This window comes from Trichomycterus rosablanca, chromosome 25, assembly GCF_030014385.1.
Source record: "Trichomycterus rosablanca isolate fTriRos1 chromosome 25, fTriRos1.hap1, whole genome shotgun sequence".
Classification (NCBI taxonomy): domain Eukaryota; kingdom Metazoa; phylum Chordata; class Actinopteri; order Siluriformes; family Trichomycteridae; genus Trichomycterus; species Trichomycterus rosablanca.
This window is the reverse complement of record NC_086012.1, coordinates 2,282,501-2,304,946: the sequence shown is the minus strand read 5'-3', so window position 1 is coordinate 2,304,946 and position 22,446 is coordinate 2,282,501. Positions and strand designations below refer to the sequence as shown.

The 22,446-nt window shown below is 46.8% G+C and overlaps 1 protein-coding gene across 3 annotated transcripts in view; it reads left to right on the top strand.

Moving 5' to 3' along the window:
- Positions 1-22,446, top strand: part of cux1b (cut-like homeobox 1b) — a 138,877-nt gene that overhangs the window by 17,053 nt on the left and 99,378 nt on the right. For all 3 annotated transcript variants that reach the window (XM_062988183.1, XM_062988182.1, XM_062988181.1), the window contains exon 2: positions 20,811-20,921. In XM_062988183.1, the coding sequence (XP_062844253.1) occupies positions 20,811-20,921 (111 nt within the window). The remainder of the gene's footprint in view (positions 1-20,810; positions 20,922-22,446) is intronic.

The window sequence follows — 22,446 nt, the reverse complement described above, 5'->3', positions numbered from 1 at the left end:
CAGGGCTGATCCGCATCAGCACTCGCCTAGTGCAGGTGAAAAAATGCATACGGCTGCCGCCCACTTGTCGGAGCGTTTGTGGGTCAGCTTCGTTCTCCTCAATCAGAGCGGGGATCGGCATTAGTGGAGAGGAAGCGTGATGCAAGCAGGCAATTTTAGGGGTTCCTCCCACTGCTGGGAGCTATCGGGTGTTATGGACAATAAAGAGGCATCAATGGAGACAGCGTTTAGCATCGTATACCTCGCAACATGGGTTGTTGACACGCACACAGACTTAGAAGAGAGAAACTACACGTTTAAACCTCACCGCTTTCAGTTTCAGTTCTCGGTACTGATCAAACTTCACACCATATCGAAGCGTACGTACAGATTCACCCGTAATGACTTCTGACCTGACTTGTACCCCAGCGCCCGTACGTTAGTGCAGCAGTACAGTTCTGTTTCCATTGAACGCTTCATGTTCACGTCCGTGTTCTATACACGACGCTCTTTACAGTGCTCATAACGGCTTCTTAAGAGACGTCAGTCAGGGAGGTAGCTCAGACACTTGGCTGAACTTGAGCTCGGCTCCTCGTGGTTATTAATAGTGACCTGAACTTTTCAGGAGCTCCAGAAAATGAGCTCCAGATGTGGGCGAGCGAGAATCTGTGTGAACTCGACTCGCCCCGCTGGAGAGAGAGGAAAGATTGATGTCCTTTTTTTTCCCCTCTACTCAAAGGGGTGACCCTGAATAATGGTTGGGGGTTGTTCAGAGGAAGGTGAGCCGGTCGGCTCGGCCTCGGGTTTGCTTTTCTTTTTCCCCCTCCTGCGCCCCCCCCTCCTCCTTCCTCGCGGTTTGTATGCAGTTCGGGTGTTGGCACTTGCTGGAACTGACAGTGATGTATAGTTCAGATGGTCCTGCGTTCCTGTTCGCTCGAACCTGTTGTTGGTTTTTTTTTTTGTTCCTGGTTGTTGAATTGATACCGATGCTGTAATTAAATCGCTCTGCTTCATTTGCCCGCGAAACGTCGCGCCCGCGAGGGGCCTTCGGCCGACGCACCCGAAACCGCCGGCGACGTTCAGCGCTGCTGATTTGAAGCGGGAAGGTAAATGATGATTTATTGATCTGCCGTACGGTGCGAGCGCTCGCTTTCCTGTCGTGTGTTACACTAAACTGAAAAATGTAAACACGGTTGAAGGAAAATCGCAAACATTTCACACAATACGGGATTTATTTCTTTTTACGCCACTATAAACGTGCACTTTTGAAGCGGACTGCTTTTTTAAAATCATGCTGAGTCTTATGCTGGAGTGGGAAACACAGTCGAGGTTAAACGTTCGCGTAGAATCGGAAGGACCTCGTACAATGACTTCAGAAAGTATTCAGACCCCTACGCCCCCCTCCCCACCAACATTTTGCTCTCTTTGTATTGTGGATTTGATCGTAAATGGATGTAAATGTCGTCTAAACCGAATCAGACAGAAATGTAAAGAGATTTTAAGAGAATTTAAAGACGCTTCGATGTGTCACTCCAAATTCTCGTCTGGTCCATCATGTTTGCTTTGATTATCCATTAATCCCTCTATCTGTGGCAAGAATTGGATTCCAACTATTGACTAGCTGGCATTAAATAATCCAGCCAAATACAGGAGCATCCTAAAAGAAAACCTACTGGACTAGTAATCGGAAGGTTGCTGCTATTGGGCCCTTAATCAAGGCCCTTAACCCAATTGCTCGGACTGTACACTGTCCCAGCACTATAAGTCGCTTTGGATGAAGGTGTCTGCTAAATGTGGAAAATTGTAAATGCTCCACCAAACTCCGAGTGAGGCGACAGTTCGCCCTTTAACATCACAATGACCTGAAACATACAGCCAAAACAACACTGGAGTGGCTTTGAGGTCAAATCTTTGAATGTCCCTGAGTAGGCCAACCAAAGCCCAGACTTAAACCCCATTGACCAGATTAAGATGGTATTTCAGATTCTTGGCATCCAATCTGCCATTAACAATGAGATAAACGAGCAGGATAATCCGCTAGCACTCCAGCGCCGAGATTCTGAACTCCTCGGTTGCGACCGGTCGGCTGGGCGCCATCTAGCGGGCATAATCGACAGTGCCTGCAGCAGACACGTTTCTGCTAGGGTGGGATGACCGGACTATGTGGGCGGGGTCTTCAAACTCTGTGTAAGGTCCGTGATTGGCAGATAGAGAGGCGAAAAATGGTTCCACTAAGGGCTGCACGTGGGTCGGAGGAGGCGTGCTCAGCAAAATACCCTCCTCGACTGCAATCAGGGATCCACCAGCAGCGGAAGACAGATTGACTACGATAAACTGGGAGAAAAATGAGAAACTGCCCGAATCCAGGTTGGCAAAGCTTGTAGGGATGTATTCAGGAACACCGGACCATGAGCTTGTTAGACGTTCTGTTGTAGGACCATGGCAGCGATTAACAGCTTGACTGTGCCCACGCTAAGACTGGTGAAGCCCGGGGCAGCCAAGATAAGGTATCTTGCCAACCGGTGCCATGTTTGACCACGGGTTTCAGATTCTTCAAGACCAGTTCTTACAAGCGTCGTCTTTTCTTTACATCATGTCTAAATTAGCATGTTGACCAGTGACTCTCGAGTTCCTCGACCACACGATGATGTTGGCAACCATTCGTCCCTAATAAGCAGTGGGACGACACTCGTCTAGACGGGCATTCTCTGGGCAGAATGTTGACAGACGGGACAGTACGCGATTCTTCCACGGGCCAGTCGTGCCGTCGGTCGCTCAGCCTTTTTAATGAGTAGGCTGGCGCTGACCCGTTTGCCCCCCGCGCTGAGTTCGCATGCCCGTGCCCTTGCTGACGCTCAAGGTCCTCATTGTTTTCGGGCATTCGGTCAACAGTGCCGTGTGTTTGCCCGGCAGTTTGGAACGAGAGCCAGATCGTCGTTGTGCTTTGTGCGTGTTGGTAGTCCGGGCACAGACTTGTTCCGTTTAAAATCTGCTTCGTCCGACGTCGTACCTCTGTAGCCGAGGTGTTATGGGGTGGTTTCGGTCGACGTAAACGAGTCCGAAAGAATTCCGAGAGAACAATACGATTAGAGTCGTCACGGTAACCACAATTGTTGACCATTTACATTTACATTCTCGGCATTTATCCAAAGCGACTCAGTACTGTGACGGTGTATATTGTCCAAGCAATTGAAGGTTAAGGCCTCGCTCAAGGGCCCAGCATTGGCACCCTGACCATGGTGGGGCATGAACCAGCAACCTTTTGATTACTAGTGTGGCTACAACTTTCCTGTAAAAAATGGGTTGGTCAGTGAAGCCGTAATAAAAGTGCCCGGGTTGTACAGTCTGATCAGAGGAGAGGGGTTCTTAATCCTGCCCCACTTCTTAATCTTGCCCCCCAAACATTTACCGTTCCAACTGTCCAAAAGCCCCATCACCTCGACGACCTTTGATGTTACACAAATGATGAAAAATCGCACCATAAGATAACAAAACCGTCTAGTTCTGGTTCTGTTTTCTTTAGCTCCCTCCCGTAGACTCGCTCTTCACATATTTTACTTAATTTAATCATTTCCAGTTCCCATGTCGCTATCCTTTTGGCACTCGTAGAACCCCTGCACTGGCCGAGGAGCGCGAGACTATCACACACTCCCCAGTTTCCCCAGTTTACCAGTTCTAGTGTCTCACAGAGATGTTTCTGTTATGAATACAGGGATACCTCATGACTGGTGCCTTGACCAGACAGCTGGGGTCTCAGCAACTGGTTTGGCACTTAACCCAGATGTGTAAGCACATGCAAATCCTCTGTATTGGGAGTTTTGTGCTTCACCTGATTGAACTTTGACTCGGATTATCGCTGACCTTTTCAAAGCTCCTCCAATGAGACGAACTGTTTGATACGACGCAGTAAAAGCGACTCAAGCCATACGAACAACAATTAAAGTGACTTATTGTAGTAAAACAGCGAGTGAGGAATGTGATTAGTGGAGGAACTTATGAGCAGTAATAATGAAGAGAAGTTTAGTGCTCCTGTCTCCTTCTTTTACTACATTAAACCACGTTAAGCTTTATTTTCAACCAGAAGCGTTTTAGACTCTGGGAGAAGCTGATTCTAATTCTCACGGTTTCTCAGAAGCTGGAGCTGTAACACAAGTTTAAAAGTGAAACAGGGAGGAGAATCCAGATAAACACAGATACACGTGGAGCTGTAACCCTGGATCTGATGCTTATTCCAGAGGTCCAGCGGGTCGTCCAGCGGTTTCACAGGTATCGGCGGAGACGTGTGCTAGTCAGCACAGCAGAGATTGTCAGGGTGCATCAGGAAATCAAATCTAAGTTTTACAGTTTCTAATAATATCATGTTTGACCTCCTGTGTGTGAGGTGTGGCTTTACAGGGACAAAAGGCAGCGGTAGGCTGAAACGCTCCCTGGAATGAAGGTGAACGAAGGTAAACCCCCCGTCTGCTATCACGAGTAACAGAACAGCGTACCGCTCCCTCCCACTGTACCTCCCGCCCGTCCCCCTCCCCCCGTCCCTCAGCTAATGAAATCATGCGGTAACATGCACAGGGTAACACGCAATCGGACAACAAGACGGCATTGTGGCCGGCTTTGTTTCCACAACAAGGGCGGCGGCGGCTTTTTAGTGCAGCTGGGGCGGGGGGGGTTATTGATGGAATTCCATGACGCTCCATTCACTGGCGCTTCGGCCCTGCTCTTTATGTAATTACACGCCGGCACCGCGCGACGCACAATGGCCGGTTTGTGTCGTCTTCGATTGCCGCGCCGTGCCGCTGGAGGAGCTTTCAAAGGCGACGAGGCGTTACAGTCGGCGTCCGGTGAAAAATGGTGGCGTCTGTTCTGGAGCGCTCACTTTTATCATTTAATAACGGCTTTTATTACATGAATTAGGCTTTTTTTTTTTCTCCTCTGAAGCTGTTGGCTGGGTGAAGATGGATGATGACGGTGCTGAGCGGGAACGGCGAGGGGTCGTGTATCAGAATAAAGCGTCTGTCTGAAAGCCTAGTGAGCTGCCTCGCTTCCTGCTGCCTACCTGATCAGCTGCCTCAGTACAGAGGATTCTAATAAGATATCGAACTCGTAACGCAGATTATTTAGACGCACTACTTACTTAGACGTTCAACCCGCTAGCACGCTAGCTAACGTCTCCCTCCGTGTACCAAAAACGCGGGGCGGCACGGTGGCTAAGTGGGTAGCACTGTCGCCTCACAGCAAGAAGGTCCTGGGTTCCATCCCCAGGTGGGGCGGTCCGGGTCCTTTCTGTGTGGAGTTTGCATGTTCTTACCGTGTCCGCATGGGTTTCCACCGGGTGCTCCGGTTTCCTCCCACAGTCCAAAGACGTGCAAGTGAGGTGAATTGGAGACGCTAAATTGTCCATGAGTGTGTTTGATGTTAAAACTTGTGAACTGATGAGTAACTACCGTTCCTGTCATCAATGTAACCAAAACAAACAAACATCTTAAAATCCATGTTCGTTTTCATGGCACGCCTCTTTTTTCCCCCGACCAATCACAGGCGTGACGTCGTCTACGGAGTTCGCCCAGCTTCCACGTGCGCGACAAGGCGAGCAAAGCCTCTGAGCGACGTCCGTGGTCGTTCGCTTTCTCCGCAATTACGTCACATCGGTCGCCGAAGCCAGGCGAACGTCGTCTCCTTTAGTCGCCCCATCACATCGACGCTCATCGGTGACTTGTACGATTTTAATTCCGTCTCCGCCGCTGTCTGAAGCCCTCGGCTGATCTCGTCGGGCGTGCCCGCCCTGTGTGGCCTCGTTAAGATGAAAGGAAAAAAGCTGCAGAAAGTCGTTTTGTCTGGTCCTCTCTGGAGCTCCTCACCTCGCCGGGTTAATAATGTACGATCGTGGCTGAGAGGTCTGAAGTATTCATGAGGAACAGAACATCAGCCCGGCCCGGTTAACAGGTCACATGTTCTTCTTCTGCTCATCCAGGACCTGCTCGTTCACGCTCATTCCGGCTATCGATCCACAAAAGTAGAACCTTTAGGTCGAACCAGTCGGGGTGAAGCAGGAACGTCGAGCGCCGATCCATCACAGGGCATCACACAGTTCACCCTACAACCAAATCCGTCTTCAATATTAATAAATACTGAATTCTGAGCCACGCTGAAGCTCGTGTGGATAACGGAGAAGATAAATGGTGGCGAGGGTTCCTGCAGCGAGAGCTTTTTGTAGCCACCGCACAGTCTGAGCTTTTATCAGTCACGTCCAGCTGAGTGCTTTTATTAATGGTGGCTGCTTCATACCAGGCTTTATTGCTGCCGTGCAGTTTGAGCCCTTCTAGGCATTTCCCGCTGCTGACCCGCCCCCTCCAAAAAAAAATACAATAATCCAAATAACCTGAGCGACGGAATCATGCAGCGTCCACCAGCAACACCGACAAGCCACCAAAGGTCCAACAACATTGTTATATACACCGATCAGCCATAACATTAAAACCACCTCCTTGTTTCTACACTCACTGTCCATTTTATCAGCTCCACTTACCATATAGAAGCACTTTGCAGAGAAACAGATGGACTACAGTCAGTAATTGTAGAACTACAAAGTATTTTAACCTGCTTTTACCCTGTTCTTCAACCACAGAGCAGGTATTATTTGGGTTGTGGATGATTCTCAGCACTGCAGTGACAATGACATGGTGCTGGTGTGTTAGTGTGTGTTGTGCTGGTATGAGTGGATCAGACACAGCAGCGCTTCTGGAGTTTTTAAATACAGTGTCCACTCACTGTCCACTCTATTAGACACTCCTACCTAGTCGGTCCACCTTGTAGATGTAAAGTCAGAGACGATCGCTCATCTATTGCTGCTGTTTGAGTCGCTCATCTTCTAGACCTTCATCAGCGGTCACAGGACGCTGCTTACAGGCGCTGTTGGCTGGATGTTTTTGGTTGGTGGATTATTCCCAGTCCAGCAGTGACTGTGAGGTGTTTAAAAAACTCCAGCCTACTCAAGAGTGAAGGCTGTTATAGCATCAAAGAGGTTGGAGGAAGATGCAATGGGATGTGTCTTATTATGAGCTTACTGGTGGCTCGATGGGTATCACTGTCATCTCACAGCAGAAAGGTCCTGGGTTCGATTCCCAGGCGGGGCGGTCCGGGTCCCTTCTGTGTGGAGTTTGCATGTTCGCCCCGTGTCTGCGTGGGTTTCCTCCCACAGTCCAAAGACGTACAAGTGAGGTGAACTGGAGATACAAAATTGTCCGTGACTGTGTAACTACCTGCTCTGTCATGAATGGAACCCAGTTGTATAGAACATGACATTAAAATCCTAATAAATAAATCAATAAATTATGAGCTTACGCTCAGGTGTCCACATACTTTTGACTCTTTGCTTTTTGAAGCATTGCAAGCCTCCTACAGTCTTAATTTTGTAAGAGATGCACCACCGAGACGGTTCGGTAGCCGCTGGGCTCTCCCACGTTTGCTTGGACTCATGGGGAAACCGATAATCATTATTTGTTCTTCCCTCTTTATTTCTCATCCATGTTTGTTAGCACAATAATTAACCAGACGAGCGGTCCGTCTCAGACACGCAACACAAAACAAGAGTCCAGGAGGTCGCATCCCATTGTTTACTCATCATTCTCCATAAACTTGCCCTCATCGCCTCATCGGTCACATCTGCAGATGAGCGTCCCACACTTTCTCAGTCCTGTACAACATCTGGATGCCATTAATCCCAGAAGCCCCGCGTCTCCTGCTCCCCGCGTCCGGTCTTTTTTTTTCCAGGCTGGTATCGCCACGTTCGCCTCCTAATCTCCTCCGAGAGGCCCAGATTGCATTCCTGTATGGGTGGAGCCATTAATTCTGAGATGAAAGAGACAAGACGTTTCTTGTGCTGCTGTTTTTTGGAGGGTGGAGGGAAGGGGGGGTTCGGGGTATGAATAGGGTCACGGTTTGTGACGTTGGTTCCAGAAGCGGTTCTCTACTCATCGGTCCTATCTGGAGGCTCCGCCCTCGCCGTTGCCGCCTGTGATGCGAGGGTGAAAAATGCGCTGGTGCTGCTGTTGAGTTTTGAACCCCTCAGAGCCGCGAGGGCAGGGACGTAACCTCCAAACCTCCGTGTTAAAACTGTAGCTGATGAGTAACCGATACGTGACCGGATGTATTAGGACGGCTTTTATTGTTGTTAATGTTTTGAGGAGATTTTAGAGCATCTCTGGAGAGCTCAGCATGGTGTGCAGGAACGTTACTGCTCTTGTTTACTGTGTAACTGTTGTTCCTGTAGCTGATGTTTTCCGGTCATCCTGCTACTCTGGCTTCTCTTGTCTTGATTCCAGTAACCGATAACTGAGCGTCATTAGTCGATGGTTAACCAATAATGTACTAACACACCAAGGAAAGACAACAAGTAAACAAAGAGACTCTTACACAAGACATACAAGAACAGTTTTAATCTGCTTTAAGTCATAAAAATAAAAATGAAAATATAAAATGTACCAGAATATAAAGACAAAATAAAATAACACCTGTTCTGCCATTAAATGACACATATGTGTTAAACATGGCGATAAAACCCAAATATCTAATTAAATAAACCAATAACGTACAAGTTACAATAGCATAGCTTTGTTTATGTTGTTGCCCCCCCCCCAATGTCATTTCATCAACTGCTTTATCTCGGTCAGGGCATAACCAAGGGCGCACTGTACAGGGCGCCAGTCCATCAGCAGGGCTTCGACCCCCTCAGGTACAGCCTATCATGTCTGTGTGGACGTCTGGTCAACTGATAGCACAGCTGAGATTCGAACCCAGAAGTTCTGCTCGGATTAGAACAGCATTGCACTTTCCGTGTACCATCGTGCCTGTCAGATGGCCGGCCAGGTTGATAGCAACTAGACCACTACTAGCCTTAAATCCAAGCCTACATATTTTTTGTATTTCTCTTTATTTATAGCTGTATGTACCGTATGTATTGGTTAAAATCTATATTATTATTATCTATATATCATTAATATTATCTGTATATTACCACTATTATGCTCATTCTTGCCTTTATCTGATATACATATATATTATAATTAATATTTATCTCTATATATAATACAGTGTATGTTATTACTCCTATTGTATATATTCATACCTATAATGATATCTTTATTTTTATATTTATATATCTGTATATATTGTGTATAAGGATAGATACTCTACTGCTCCTATTATTATTATGCCAGATGCCATTCGCTTCACCCTGCTTACTTTATTTGTACTAGTATCTATCTATCCATCCATCCATCCATCCAAAGCACAGAAGGAAAGTTCCTTTGTTCAGAACTTCTGTTCAGTCTGTTATTGTAACGGAACCCGAGGGGGAACAGGGGGTCTGCTGTTGAAAGTGCTTCTCAATATGTGAAGCTGTTCTCATCTGAAGAAAACAGGCGGTTTCCAGTTCCTGTGAGAGTCGCCCATCTCTCTGCAGCAGAGGTTCAGGTATCTCCTCAGCGCCGCTGGATACGCCGGGTCACCTTGTACAGTCGTTAGAGTCCAGTTCCTAAACGAGGTCACTCGCTCGCTCGCGCGTGCTGCTTACATGAAGAAGAACCCGAGTGTAAAATATTTAGTAATAAAACAAAAGAATCTTAAACCTGGGAGAAAAGAATCGATATTCAGCTCGTAAATAATATTTCGTAAATAATATTTAGCAGTAAATAAAGTAAATAAACTTAAAAAGAGCCTCGTGTGTGCCTTTAGTAGAGACGCTTTGTTCACAGTATCGCTATAAGTGATTCATTGATTCATGAGTCGATTCGTTTTACGTGAAGCGTAAGTTTCTCTTCTCAGTTATCTCTCCGTGTTTACTGTTATTAATTAAATGTCGTGGTTTTAAATAAACACCAGCTACTACAGAACATTCTGTGTGACTCTCTTACATTTAAAAAGCTCAATTAAAAAGCTTAATTAAACTGCTATTACCACAGATCTGTAACCGAGTCAGACTCGTTCCGTCTAAGTAGCTAAAAGTTTTCTGATGATGAAGTTCAGCAGATGATCCTGAACTAACGAATTTGGTAATGAATAAACTTTTGCCTCTGATTGGCTCTGTAACGTTTTCTGTTCTCATCTACATCACAAGCAAGAACCGCTCACGATTTACCAAAGTGAACCAGGAGTTTATATAACGTGCTGATAGAATCGACTCCGATGTGACCGGGTTGAATTATCTTTTTAAAGTAAATATTACAATCAGCAAAATTACATCGTATGTATGATGCACAACGTTAATGATGTTATTTTAGGTCAGGAAGAGCTTTCACGATGGTTTCTGTACGATTGTTGACGAATTTTTATGCGATGGTTGGTGCTTCGTAGCTCAAAGTCTGGATCAATCCACTGAGCTGTTAAGCTTAACGTGATCTTTATATATCAAGTGATCGGATCGGCTACTTTCAGGAGATATCGGATTGCCGATAGCATATTTTGATTAAAAATCGTCCGATACCGATTCATAGCCGATCGATCGTCTGAATAGACCGATTTGCTGTAGCTGTTTCAAAATCTAGGCCAGGGGTTTGGAGTGAGACTTTAGAAGGTGTGGTGCAGGTTTGTAGTATCAACCACGTCCCCACACAGACGCTGGCGTCGCCAAACTTGGATGATTTAGCAAGTGAACCAATCGCAGATATGACGTGACCTCTAAATACAGGAGCCGCCGAAAGACGAAGCTGCTGAAGCTCCTCCGAGTGTGTGGTGTGGTGATGCTATCGTGTCGTTGGTTCTATGTTTAGGTTTCTGTTGTAAAAGAAGAAAAGAATCGCGCGGCCCACGCGGCGTTGTGGTTTCACATCCGATACACCAAGTGCAGAAGGTTTCTGTTGTGGTTTAGCAACCCGAACGACTTCTTCAGCATCTTCCAGTCAGCGTATCTACGATCGGCGCTCGTCTCAGGCGGATCGTCAGGATGTCGTGTAGCGAGCGAGTCCACGCCCACAGACGCAACTCGTACAGGATGCACCGCCGTAGGCGCCGTCGTAGTCATGTGCAGCTCAGACGGGCGTGGGCACGCGTCACACTTTCTACCCTCTGCCATGCAAACGTGCGGCGTCTAAACCCCGAGATAAAGATCATTGTGTCGGGAAGACGTGCCCGTGCGCCATTCAGCTCTCGGCTCACGTCACACAACAATACGCGCTCGTCACGGCTAACAATCGGCCGTCTGTTTGTCGGCATACCCGACTAACAGCGGCGTCACGTCCAGTTCTCACCCGGTTCACGCTCACTTTCAGTCCTGGAGCGGGATTAGCTGAGCTCGATATGTGAAACATTCTTTCACGCTGTCGGTAGAGATGCTAATTGTATGCGCGGTATGAACGCAGACAGTCGGGCGTGTGTGGCGGGTAGAATGGAGCTTTTGTTGCGCCGCTCTACGCCCTCAGTTCATTACCAGGTGAAATGATGTGGTTCTGTGTGCGCCCACGCCGCCTCATTTCAACTGCGCTATGCCTTCCTGTTCGGCTTCTGGGGGGAAGGAGGGGCGGGCGGAGGGGTCTGGGGGTGAACTGGCCACGGGGGGGTTCAGCTTCACCACTGAAGTTCTGGATCCAGAAACGTTCTTCCAGAAAACATCAAGCAGCAATCAAACAAAATCGGCTTTCAGTCCCCAACCACGTCCCCCCCCCCTTCACCCATCCAGCCCTCGCTCTGCTACCGTGGGCTCTGATGTAAGACCTGCAGATCGGGCAGTGGCGCCTGCCGCACTCCTCCTCGTCCCTGGTGCGCCGTGTAATTTCTCTTAATTAGACGTGGCATCGCTCGCCGAGCATCTGAGGAATGTGGATGAATATCAGGGAGGCCGTCGAGGAAAAGTACGAACGGCCACGGGGGCACGGAGGCTCGCCAGGCTCATCCTGGCACGCTGGGTCGCTACTAAAGCTGGTCTGTACACAAAGTGAGATCCATAAAGACTTGAAGTTTAGAGAAACTCCAGTGACCTGAGTGACCTGACCAAAGTCTTGACCTCAGCACCATTAAACATCAACATCAGCGGCTGAACGGGCACAAATTCCCACAGACATACTTCCCAGTCTTGTGAGAAGCTCTAAGAGTGTCCAACAAGCTCATGGTCAGGTGTCCAAATACTTTTGGCCTTGTAGTGTACATGGAACAGTGTTTTTTTCCCCCAAGGATTCCAACCGTGTACTGAAAGGAAGCTTGCATGAAGTCGGCGCTACTGGAACCCAGTGTAGAACGTTTTAGGTGCCGCTGTCCGCTGTCAAGCAAGCTTTATATCATCGAGAGTTTGGATTTATGTCATTTTTAGCCATTTTAATGTGAATATTCCAAAATCTGTTTACGTTTGAGTCTCTGATTACCGGATTCTGCTTTGTGTAGCGGTAACGGGTCGCTCCTTGGTCCGTTATAGTTTTCTTTTAATTTGTCACAGTCATGCGTGTTCTCGTGACCCGGATCTTTCATTACGATTATTTTATTTAAGCATGAAGTGCAAACATACACGAGTCCTACATGAAACCACCAACACCAAAGCAGCAGCGAATCTCCGAGCGGTTAGCGGATCAGCGCGACACGCCCGGTCCGGTAGCGGCGCTCAGCCTCCGCGCCGTCGCTCATCCATCTCAGCCGAGTTCGTTTTTAACAAAGCGTGTCTGATAATCGCCTCCCAAATTGGCTCTAATGCGACACGTGCGGCGTAATTAAAATAAATTGCGGCGCCGCTGTTCCTCTGTGGCGGGCGGCGCCGTTTCGTCCAGCGCTCATTTGCATTCCGATGTTTAGGGTTAATCGAATTCAGCGGCCTTGAACGTGATCAGGTCTACAGCTGCTTCCCCACCCCCCCACCCCCCATGTGGTCTGTCTCAGGTCTGGACGTGGATCCCCGAAAACCAAACCGACCCCCCCCCCCCCCCCCTCCCCAGACTCACACACGGGGTCCAGCTGGTGACCCGCCTGTCGTCAACCTCAGCGGTCAGTGTGAAATTGAGGTAACACGAAGCCCTGAGACTCCTAATGACCCACCAGAGGACTCGGGGACTCTCTCGTCCCTTTCTCCTTGTCTGTCGTCCTTTGTCATCTTTCTATTGTCCTCTTTAATCGCTATGTTGTCCTCTCTTGTCCTTCTGTTGTTCTCTTTTGTCTCTCTCTCTTATCTTTCTCTCATCCCTCTATTGTCCTCTTTCATTCTCTCTAGTCCCTCTCTCGTCCCTATGTTGTACTCTCTTGTCCCTCGTTCATCTTCTCTCATCCTCTCTTGTCCTTCTGTTGTTTTCTCTTGTCTCTCTCTCATCCTCTCTTGTCCTCTCTCATCCCTCTATTGTCCTCTTTCATTCTCTCTAGTCCCTCTCTCGTCCCTATGTTGTCCTCTCTTGTCCCTCGTTCATCTTCTTTCATCCTCTCGTGTCCCTTTCTCATTCTCTCTCATCTTCTTTTGCCCCTCTCTTGTCCTCTTTTGTACCTCTCTAGTCTTATCGTCCCTCTCTAGTAGCTCTCTCACCTTCTCTTGTCCTCTCTCATTGTCTCTTGTCCCTCTTTTGTCCCTCTTTCGTCCTTTCTCGTTTTCTCTCTTCCCTATGTCGTCCTCTGTTGTCCCTCTCTTGTCTCTCTCGTACCTCTCTCATCCGCTCTTGTCCTCTCTTTCGTTCTCTCTTGTCTTCTCTCGTCCCTCTTTTGTCCTCTCTCATTTTCTCTTGTCCCTCTCTCTCGTCCTCTCTTCTTCTCTCTTGTCTTCTCTCAACAACTTCTTTCTACAACGTTCTGGAATGTGCCTGTGGGAATTTATGCCAGTCAGTAGAACACTTGGGTGGTCTGGAACCCATGTAGTGTATCTTGTGAATCTTTGAAGCCGTGGCGATCACATACGCTGCGTCGTTAGCCGATAGCGATTATGTTAGAAGGTTATTTCAGCGTGTTTTAAAGCCGGCGCTAATTCCTCCTGATCTGATCGACCTTTTATAATCAGAAACACACGTCCAACTACTGCGATACATAAATGCACAAACGGGGGGGGGGGAGGGGGTGTAGGGCGAGGCAGGGGTGAGGGGTGGGCGGCTTTAAAGTGGCTCCTGGAGCGAGACGACCACGCTGCTTATTAGTGTGCCGCCGCCACCGCCGTCTCTTTCTCTGCACTTTTTATTTCAGGCCTTGAAGCGAATCTCACTGTAACTCTGCACACTCGGCTGCCCCGGTGTGTGTGTGTGTGTGTGTGTGTGTGTGCCCCTCCCCCTCTGTTATTACGTGTGTGTGTGTGGGGGGGGGAGGGTGTTAAGCTGGACTGGAGCTTTAACAGGCTGAGAACACAATGGTTAAACTAGCACACGAGTCACGCTCAAGAAGCGACGAGTCTCGAGGGAGAAGCGCCAACAACACGCAATCACAAAACACGCAACGCTAGCACTGCGTCACGGCCCATTAGCCCGGCGCCGTCCAGCAAGAGCGTCGGCTAATAATCCAGTCGGAGCTGGAGAGCCCGTTATGGTTTGGATCCTGATCATAGATGTGACGTGTCCTGATTAATATGATATGAATTTAATATTTACTTTTATATTCATGACAAACAGTCTGAAGGCCACAGAAATGTTCAGGATCCTGTTCACTCATTAGACTTTTTTATGCCCTATGACATTAAAAATGTGCTCTGTTTGATCTGCCTTGTGCTTGTTGAGTTTTTTTCTATTCTATATTACAAACCTGTTTGTCCTGGTCAGGGTTGCGGTGCATGTGACGCCCCTTGAAAGCAGGAATCCACTCTAGAGAGGCCATCAAGCCACACAGATTACCTGCAGGTGTATGAACGCAGTTATATAAAATAATCTTGATGCTACCAACTTGGTACTGGACTAGTAACTGGAATGTCGCTGGTTCAAACCCCACATATGCCAGGTTGCCACTGTTGGGCCCTTGAGCAAGGCCCTTAACCCTCAGTTTGAATAAAAGCCTCTGCTAGATGCTGAAAATGTAAATAGAAGCTAAATGTGTACACATTCCCACAGACACACTCCGAACTTGTGGAAAGAAGGCTCATGGGTAGTATCCACATATCTGTTTAAAACCGGCCCCCTGTAGAAAGTCTGGTTTATTACTGTGTGACTGAAATCACTGGATCAGATCAATAATCGAGCTGATAATTCGGCGTTTATTTTTCTCTTTGGTTTGAGCTTCTCTGTGAGACTTTGTGCTCTCACAGAGAAGGAGATGGAGCAGAAGCGAGCGAGATGAAGCAGAAGCGAGTTGTGTACACAGCTGTAAACGTTACTCAGCGCTGACGAGGCGAAAAGCTCACGACGTCGCCAGCGCCCGCTCCAAATTTGGGGTTTGGCCTTTTTTTTCCTCTCCCACTCAGACGAGGATTGTGTTTGTTTGGTGTAATTTTCCCGATGATAGCCTGACGACGAGAGTCTCAAACTGTCAGGGTGAGTAACGGCGGGGCGAGAGAGGAGCGCTCGGGCGGGTTCGGGAGAGGATGACGTGATCCAGCGTGAAGTCTGTCTGGAGCCTGTTGTGGACTGTCCGACCGAATCGCTCCCGATCGAGAGGAAACGCGTTACACGAGCAGAAATCAGGACAGAAGTCAGATCCAGAGAAGAAACTAAGAAAGAAATTAGAAATTAAATAAGAAAAGTAATCAGAAAAAAATCAGAGCAGAAATCTGAAAATACATTAGAAAATAAATACAAAATCTGAAAAAAATAAATAAGAAAATAAATGAAAATCAGAATAAATAGGAAAAAATAAGGGGGGAAAAAAATCAGATATCGGAGAAGAAATAAGAAATCAGTAAGTAATTTAGAAATAAAAAAATCAGAATTAAAGAATAAATAAGAAATCAGAGATAAAAAAAAACAGCAGAAATCAGAATATAAATGATAAAAGAAATAAAAAATCAGAACAAAAATTAGAAATCAGACTAAAAAAAGAAATAAAAAAATCAGAGAAAAAAATTTAAAAATGAAAAAAAAAATCTGAGAATAAATAGGAGAAGAATCACAGAAAAATAAATAAATAAATAAATAAAAATCTGAGAATAAATAAGAAAACAAATTTGAGCAGAAATAAGAACATAAATAAAAAATCAGAAAAGAAATAAATAAGAAAACAAATCTGAGCAGAAATCAGAAAAGAAATAAAGCATTAGAGAATAAATAAGAAAAATAACAGAAAAGAAATAAGAAAAAAAAATTAAAAATCAGAGAAAAAAATGAAATAAAAATAAGAAATAAGAAAATAAATAAAAATCAGAATAAATAAGTAAATAAATCAGAAGAAAATCGGAGCAGAAATAAAAAAAAAATTCATTAGAAAAGAAATAAAAAAAAATCTGAAATAAAATTAGAAATCAGAAAACAAATAAGAAAAGAAGGAAAAAAATCTGAGAATAAATAAGAAAAAATCAGAGAAATTAAAACTCTGTTTGCAGCTGTCCACATATTACAGAAATAACAATATTTGGAGTCACAGTGGTGCTATTGGCCGGTCGGGCGTCTACACAATTTGCCACCCTGTCTAGCGTTTTCTTGTCGTCCCAAACTTAAAACTAACCAGTCAGCAGATAAACTACGTTAATGAACATCGTCGTGGCTCTGGCACTGGTAGACGAAACCAGTCTGTTTATTGTACTGGTGTTTGAAGACGATACTATAGACGACCGTTTTATTCTCTCAGCTGGTTCTGTGTTTTTGTTTCCACATTTTATTGCACATTTTTCTGCGTCTGTTTCTCTCTGTAATCAGTTCCATCAGCGTTTACCAGCGAGCAGAAACGAGCTCCGCCGCTCCCAGCCAGCCCAGCGCTTCCATTAGCAAAATTATAACACCATTAAACAGCTCGACTGTTCACGTCTCCGTTCCCACCGTCGCCACACACAGCGTGGGACGCCGCGCCTCGCTGCAAATATGTACATGTAAACAGGAGCCGCGTCCGATAACATCAGCACCGCCCCGTGATTGGCTGAGAGTCGAGCTGAATCTTTCTGCTATTGGTTCCATATCAGAGTGGAACCGTCATTAGTTCCTGGGTAATTGGGGTTAATGAGTCGGGTCTGTTATTGTGGGTAAAAATCGCTGACGTTTGTAGGTCAGGTGGGTTCAGACCAGTGGAACCTGTTTAAGATCTGTTACTGACTGTGTTTACACCTAAACATGGTCAAAAGTATGTGGACACATGTGCAGACGCTTGTTGGACATTCCGTTCTAAAACTGAGCATGTATATGTGGCCTCTTGTGGCTATAACAGGCTACACTCCTCTGTGGGATTTGTGATCGTTCAAGCAGCAGGTGTTAGACGAGAAGATCTGACCTGCGTTCGACATTCCAATTCATCCCAGAGGGGTTCTTCAGTAAGTTTGAGGTCTTCAAGGGTTAGGGTGAAGTGCCTCCACTCCAGAGCTGGAATGGGCCTTCCCCAAACTGTTGCTACAAAGTCATTTCTTTTCTGCAAATTAGGACTCGCTGTGACTGAAACCTGGACTCGATATTTAGGATTCTGATCAGACTGCCGGTCCTTGCTGCTTTTCTTTAATGCGGTAGCCGTTGCCAAGTGGTTAAGGTACCGGTCTAGTAATCAGAAGGTTGCTGGTTCAAGCCCCACCACTGCCAGGTTCCAGCTGTTGAGCAAGGCTCTTAACCCTCAATTACTCAGACTGTAAGTGTAATGTAGGTCGCTTTGGATAAAGGCGTCCGCTAAATGCCAAAAATGTAAACGTGATGCTACCACCGTCATGTTTCACAGTGTAACCTGGCAGAAGCAATTCCACAGTTTTACTTTATCAGACCACAAGACCACAGCTTGACTTCTGCGACTCAGAGTGACGGCTGGTGTTCATTTTACCTTTAGCCTTAGGACATACAGGTACGTCCTGATCTATGTACTGTGGTTGTAGTTTTATTGTCTCCATTTCCTTATGACGGACTGAACATGAGATGTGTTTTTCTGGGTTTTTTTTCTTTAGATCCCTGACTTGTTTTAAAGGCTCCTTTTGGCTTCATTTTGATTCGTTTGATGGGCCACCTTTACTATAGAGATAGACCTCACAAAGGGATGCTCAGTTTTCCTTTCAGTTTTCATTTTATTGTAGAGTAATCAGAAACGCTCATCCAGTGGATGGTCCTGACCTGTGCGAGTTGGACGGATAAACACGGCGTATAAGACGAACCCGCGCTGTAGTTCACGCCTCGGCCCGTACTCGGATTCCGGATCGGCGCGGCGCTCCGATGAGGACGATAAAGACGATGACGCTGATGAGAAGCGAGCGGTAATTCTCTCTCCGCGCTCCCGCGGCGCTTCCTCGGCTGAAGAGCTTCTGAGAGAAACCGGCGCTCTAAATAAGGATCCGCGGGACCCGCCGATAATCAGGTTTTCGAGTGATTAGCCTATTAGTTTGCATAATAAGCACGACGGCGGCGTCTGCTAATCACTCTCGAGGGTGCGCACCTAACGGAGGGGGAGGGGGGGAGGCGGCTCTGGTTACGGGATCTTTATGTTTGCCATGTTGAGGTGGGCACGGTGCCAGCTGTATGTCCCCATACTTCCTAAATAGCCTGTGGTGATATGTCGTTCACTCCCTGTCGGGTCAGAGATCTATAAAAGTCTTTATTAGCATATAAAAGTGTCATGTTAGCAACAGTGGGTGATGGCGAGGGGGGGGGGGGGGGTTGGGTTTGTTTGTTTGGTTCTTGTTCGCGTCGTGGTGGTGCAGGGGTCCTGTAATCGAGATCATTGAGTCCGGTTGGCATCCGGAGCCGATATGTGGGTGACGGGCGCTACACAGGAGCCCTGTATTTAGATGGCGTGGGTAACGTGGCGTGTGCTAGACTGGCATCTAGCGCCACGGGTTGGCAAAGTTTACATTCGGCCTGTTGGGGACGTGAAAAAGAAAACGGATTTCAGGACGACCAAGACACACGTTTACAAATAAACTCTATATCGATTAAAGTATTGGGACGCCGTTTCTAATTTTTAAATTATATTTTAAACAAAACTATAACCACAGCGCATAGATCAGGTCGTATGTCTTAAAATAACCCTGAGGGCAGTAGAGTGGCTAGTAAACTTTACACTGTTCATCACTGGGTTGCAGAAGTCAAGTGGAACTGTGGAATTGCTTCTGCCAGGTTAAACTGTGAAATATGACGGCGGTAGCATCACGTCAATAAAAAGCAGCAGCCTGATCAGAATCCTAATCCTGACAAATCCTAATCATCCAGTCCAGGTTTCAGTCTCACCGAGTCCTAATATGTAGAAAATAAATGAAGTAAAGCTCTACTCTACTTTGTAGCAACAGTTTAGGGAAGGTCCATACCTGTTCCAGCATGAATGTTCCCCCTGTGCCCTCAGCCCCACTGAACAGCTTCGGAAGAAACCGGAACATCGACTGAATTTCATTTTTTCACTGATCGGGCACAAATTCCCACAGACGTACTTCAAAGTCTTGTGAGAGGCCTTCTCAAAAAAGAGGTTGTTATAGCTCAAAAAATCACATAGAGGTCACTTATGGTCAGGTGTCCAAATACTTTATGCCGTGTCGTGTAGAAACAGCAGCTTACTTGAACAGTTTGGTGGTGTCGACTTCTCTGTGCCCATATACTGTACATGAGGCTAGTTTGAGCAAAAAAACCTCAATGAATCAGAAGCTGCTGAAACGTGGTTGTTCACAGTCAAGCAAGCTTTACATCGTTATAGGATTAGAGCCTGTTTTAGCAACAACGGTCACTAACGTGTAATTAATCAATCATATAAGGGAACTATGTGTCCAACTTTGCAGCAACGGTTTAGGGAAGGTCCTTACATGTTCCAGCGTGACTGTACCCCATGCACAAAGCAGTCCTGACCTCAGCTTTGGAATAAACCGGAACATCGACTGAATCTTTCCTGACCAACATCAGTTTTTAAATGACGGGGCACAAATTCCCACAGACATGCTTCAGTCTTGTGAGAAGCCTTCTCAAAAGAGCGGTCGTTATAGCTGAAAAGATCACAGAGGTCACTTATGGTCAGGTGTCCAAATACTTTTGGCCGTATAGTTTAGATATAGCAGCTTACAAGAACAGTTTGGTGGTGTCGACTTCTCTGTGCCCATATACTGTAGGTTTACATTTATATTTTTGGCATTTAGCAGACGCTTTTATCTAATTGAGGGTTAAGGGCCTTGCTCAAGGGTCCAACAGTTGCAACCTGGCAGTGCTGGGGCTTGAACCAGTGACCTTTCGATTACTAGTCCAGTTCTTTAACCACTAGGCTACAACTGCCTGCAGTAGGTAGGGCTAATTTGAGCAAAGAAATCAATGAATCAGAAGCTGCTGAAACGTGGTTGTTCACAGTCAAGCGAGCTTTACATCGTTATAGGATTAGAGCCTGTTATGGCAGGAAGGAGCGTCCGGTCCCGCTTTCTTTGTCTAATTTACAATCTGCGCCAAAATTCTGCAGAGCTAAAAAAGCTCGCTCGACTGTGGACACGATCCTTCTCGTCCCAGCAGTGTCACCATGGCAACAGTTCATTAAGAGTAATATTAGTATGAACTCCTGCACTGAGACTTAAGTAAAGGAAACTCCGCACTGCATGCTGGGGGCTTCCTGGTGGACGGGGCGTAACTCCCCCGGCGGCGCTGCCCGCGGCGCTACGGCGGAGGTTGTTCTCACGTTCTGATGGCTTTGCTCCCGCTGCGCTGTTTGTGTGTATGCAAACGACAACACACACACACACACACACACACACACACGCATGCACACGCACACGCACACACACACACACACACACGCGCACGCGCACGCGCACACGCACACACACACACACACACACACCCACACCCTGCTGAGCTGTGTGTAATTACTGTGTATGTGTTTTTTTCCAGAGAGAATTAGACACCACTGCCACGCTACTGGCCAACAGACAAGATGAGAGCGAACAGTCCAGGAAAAAGCTCATCGACCAGAGCCGCGAGTTTAAGAAAAACACACCAGAGGTACCGGTCACACACACACACACACACACACACACACACACACACACAAAGTGGTATCGTTTCAGTCAAGCAGACCCGACACTAGTTGTAGCCTAGTGGTTAAGGTACTGGACTAGTTATCGAAAGATTGCCGGTTCAAGCCCCACCACTGCCAGGTTGCCACTGTTGGGCCCTTAAGCAAGGCCCCTAACCCTCAATTGCCTAGACAGTATACTATGACAGTACTGTAAGGCACTTTGGCTGCCTCAGTAGAGAGGATTCTAATAAGACATGGAACTCATAAGGCAGATTATTTAGACGCTCAGGCCATTCATACCAGTGTGCTGAGGTGGCACAACCCACTAAGCACGCCAGCTAACGTCCCCCTCCGTGTACCCAAAACACTTAAACTGTCCCTGACCAGCCTGAACTTACAAATAAACGACACTCGTATAATTCTTACCTTTATACAAAATAAACATTAATAAGAATTGATTTACTTTTGATTTGGAAGGAACTCTGTTGGTTGCACCGCGTTATATTCGCTCCGTCGTTATTCAGTCAGATCATCACTCAGAATCAAGGCGCCTCAGTAGGAGCATGTTAACATATCTAAGAATTTAGACACGCCCTCTTCTCAGGAGTGTAGAATGACCTAAAATGCGTCCATCTAGAGAGGTCACCGGGTTCTCGGACGCCATAATCTTCCTATTGTCTCTTAATGGTTCCCCGACTGACCCTGGCATGGAAAACGAAACTATTTGGCACCACCAGCGAACACCAAGAGCCTCATTTCTGGCTTCTGTGGCGCACGAGTACGTTTATGAGTGTGAGAAAATACAACAAAACGCTCCAAACACTCCAGTTAAAAAATCCACTCGGCTCTGTAATGTTCTGAGTGTTTTTGGGTTCCAGTCGGTTGTTTTTACGGTCTGATAGTTTTAGTTCCTCAGTCGCTGAAGCTCGTAAAGCTTGAAGCTGTGAGAAGTTTAAAGTGAAAGTCCAGCACTGCTGGAGTTTTTACATACCGTGTCCACTCACTGTCCACTCTATTAGACACTCCTACCTAGTCGGTCCACCTTGTAGATATAAAGTCAGAGACGCTCGCTCGGTCGATCTATTGCTGCTGTTTGAGTCGGTCATCTTCTAGACCTTCATCAGCGGTCACAGGACGCTGCCCACGGGGCGCTGTCGGCTGGATATATTTGGTTGGTGGACTATTCTCAGTCCAGCAGTGACAGTGAGGTGTTTAAAAACTCCAGCAGCGCCGCTGTGTCTGATCCACTCATACCAGCACAACACACACTAACACACCACCACCATGTCAGTGTCACCGCAGTGCTGAGAATGATCCACCACCTAAATACGTAATACCTGCTCTGTGGTGGTCCTGTGGGGGTCCTGACCATTGAAGAACAGGGTGAAAGCAGGTTTAAAAGGTATTTAGAGGAACCGATGGACTACTGTCAGTAATTGTAGAACTGTCCTAACCTGTGCTGATGAAATGGACAGTGAGTGTAGAAACAAGGAGGTGGTTTTAATGTTA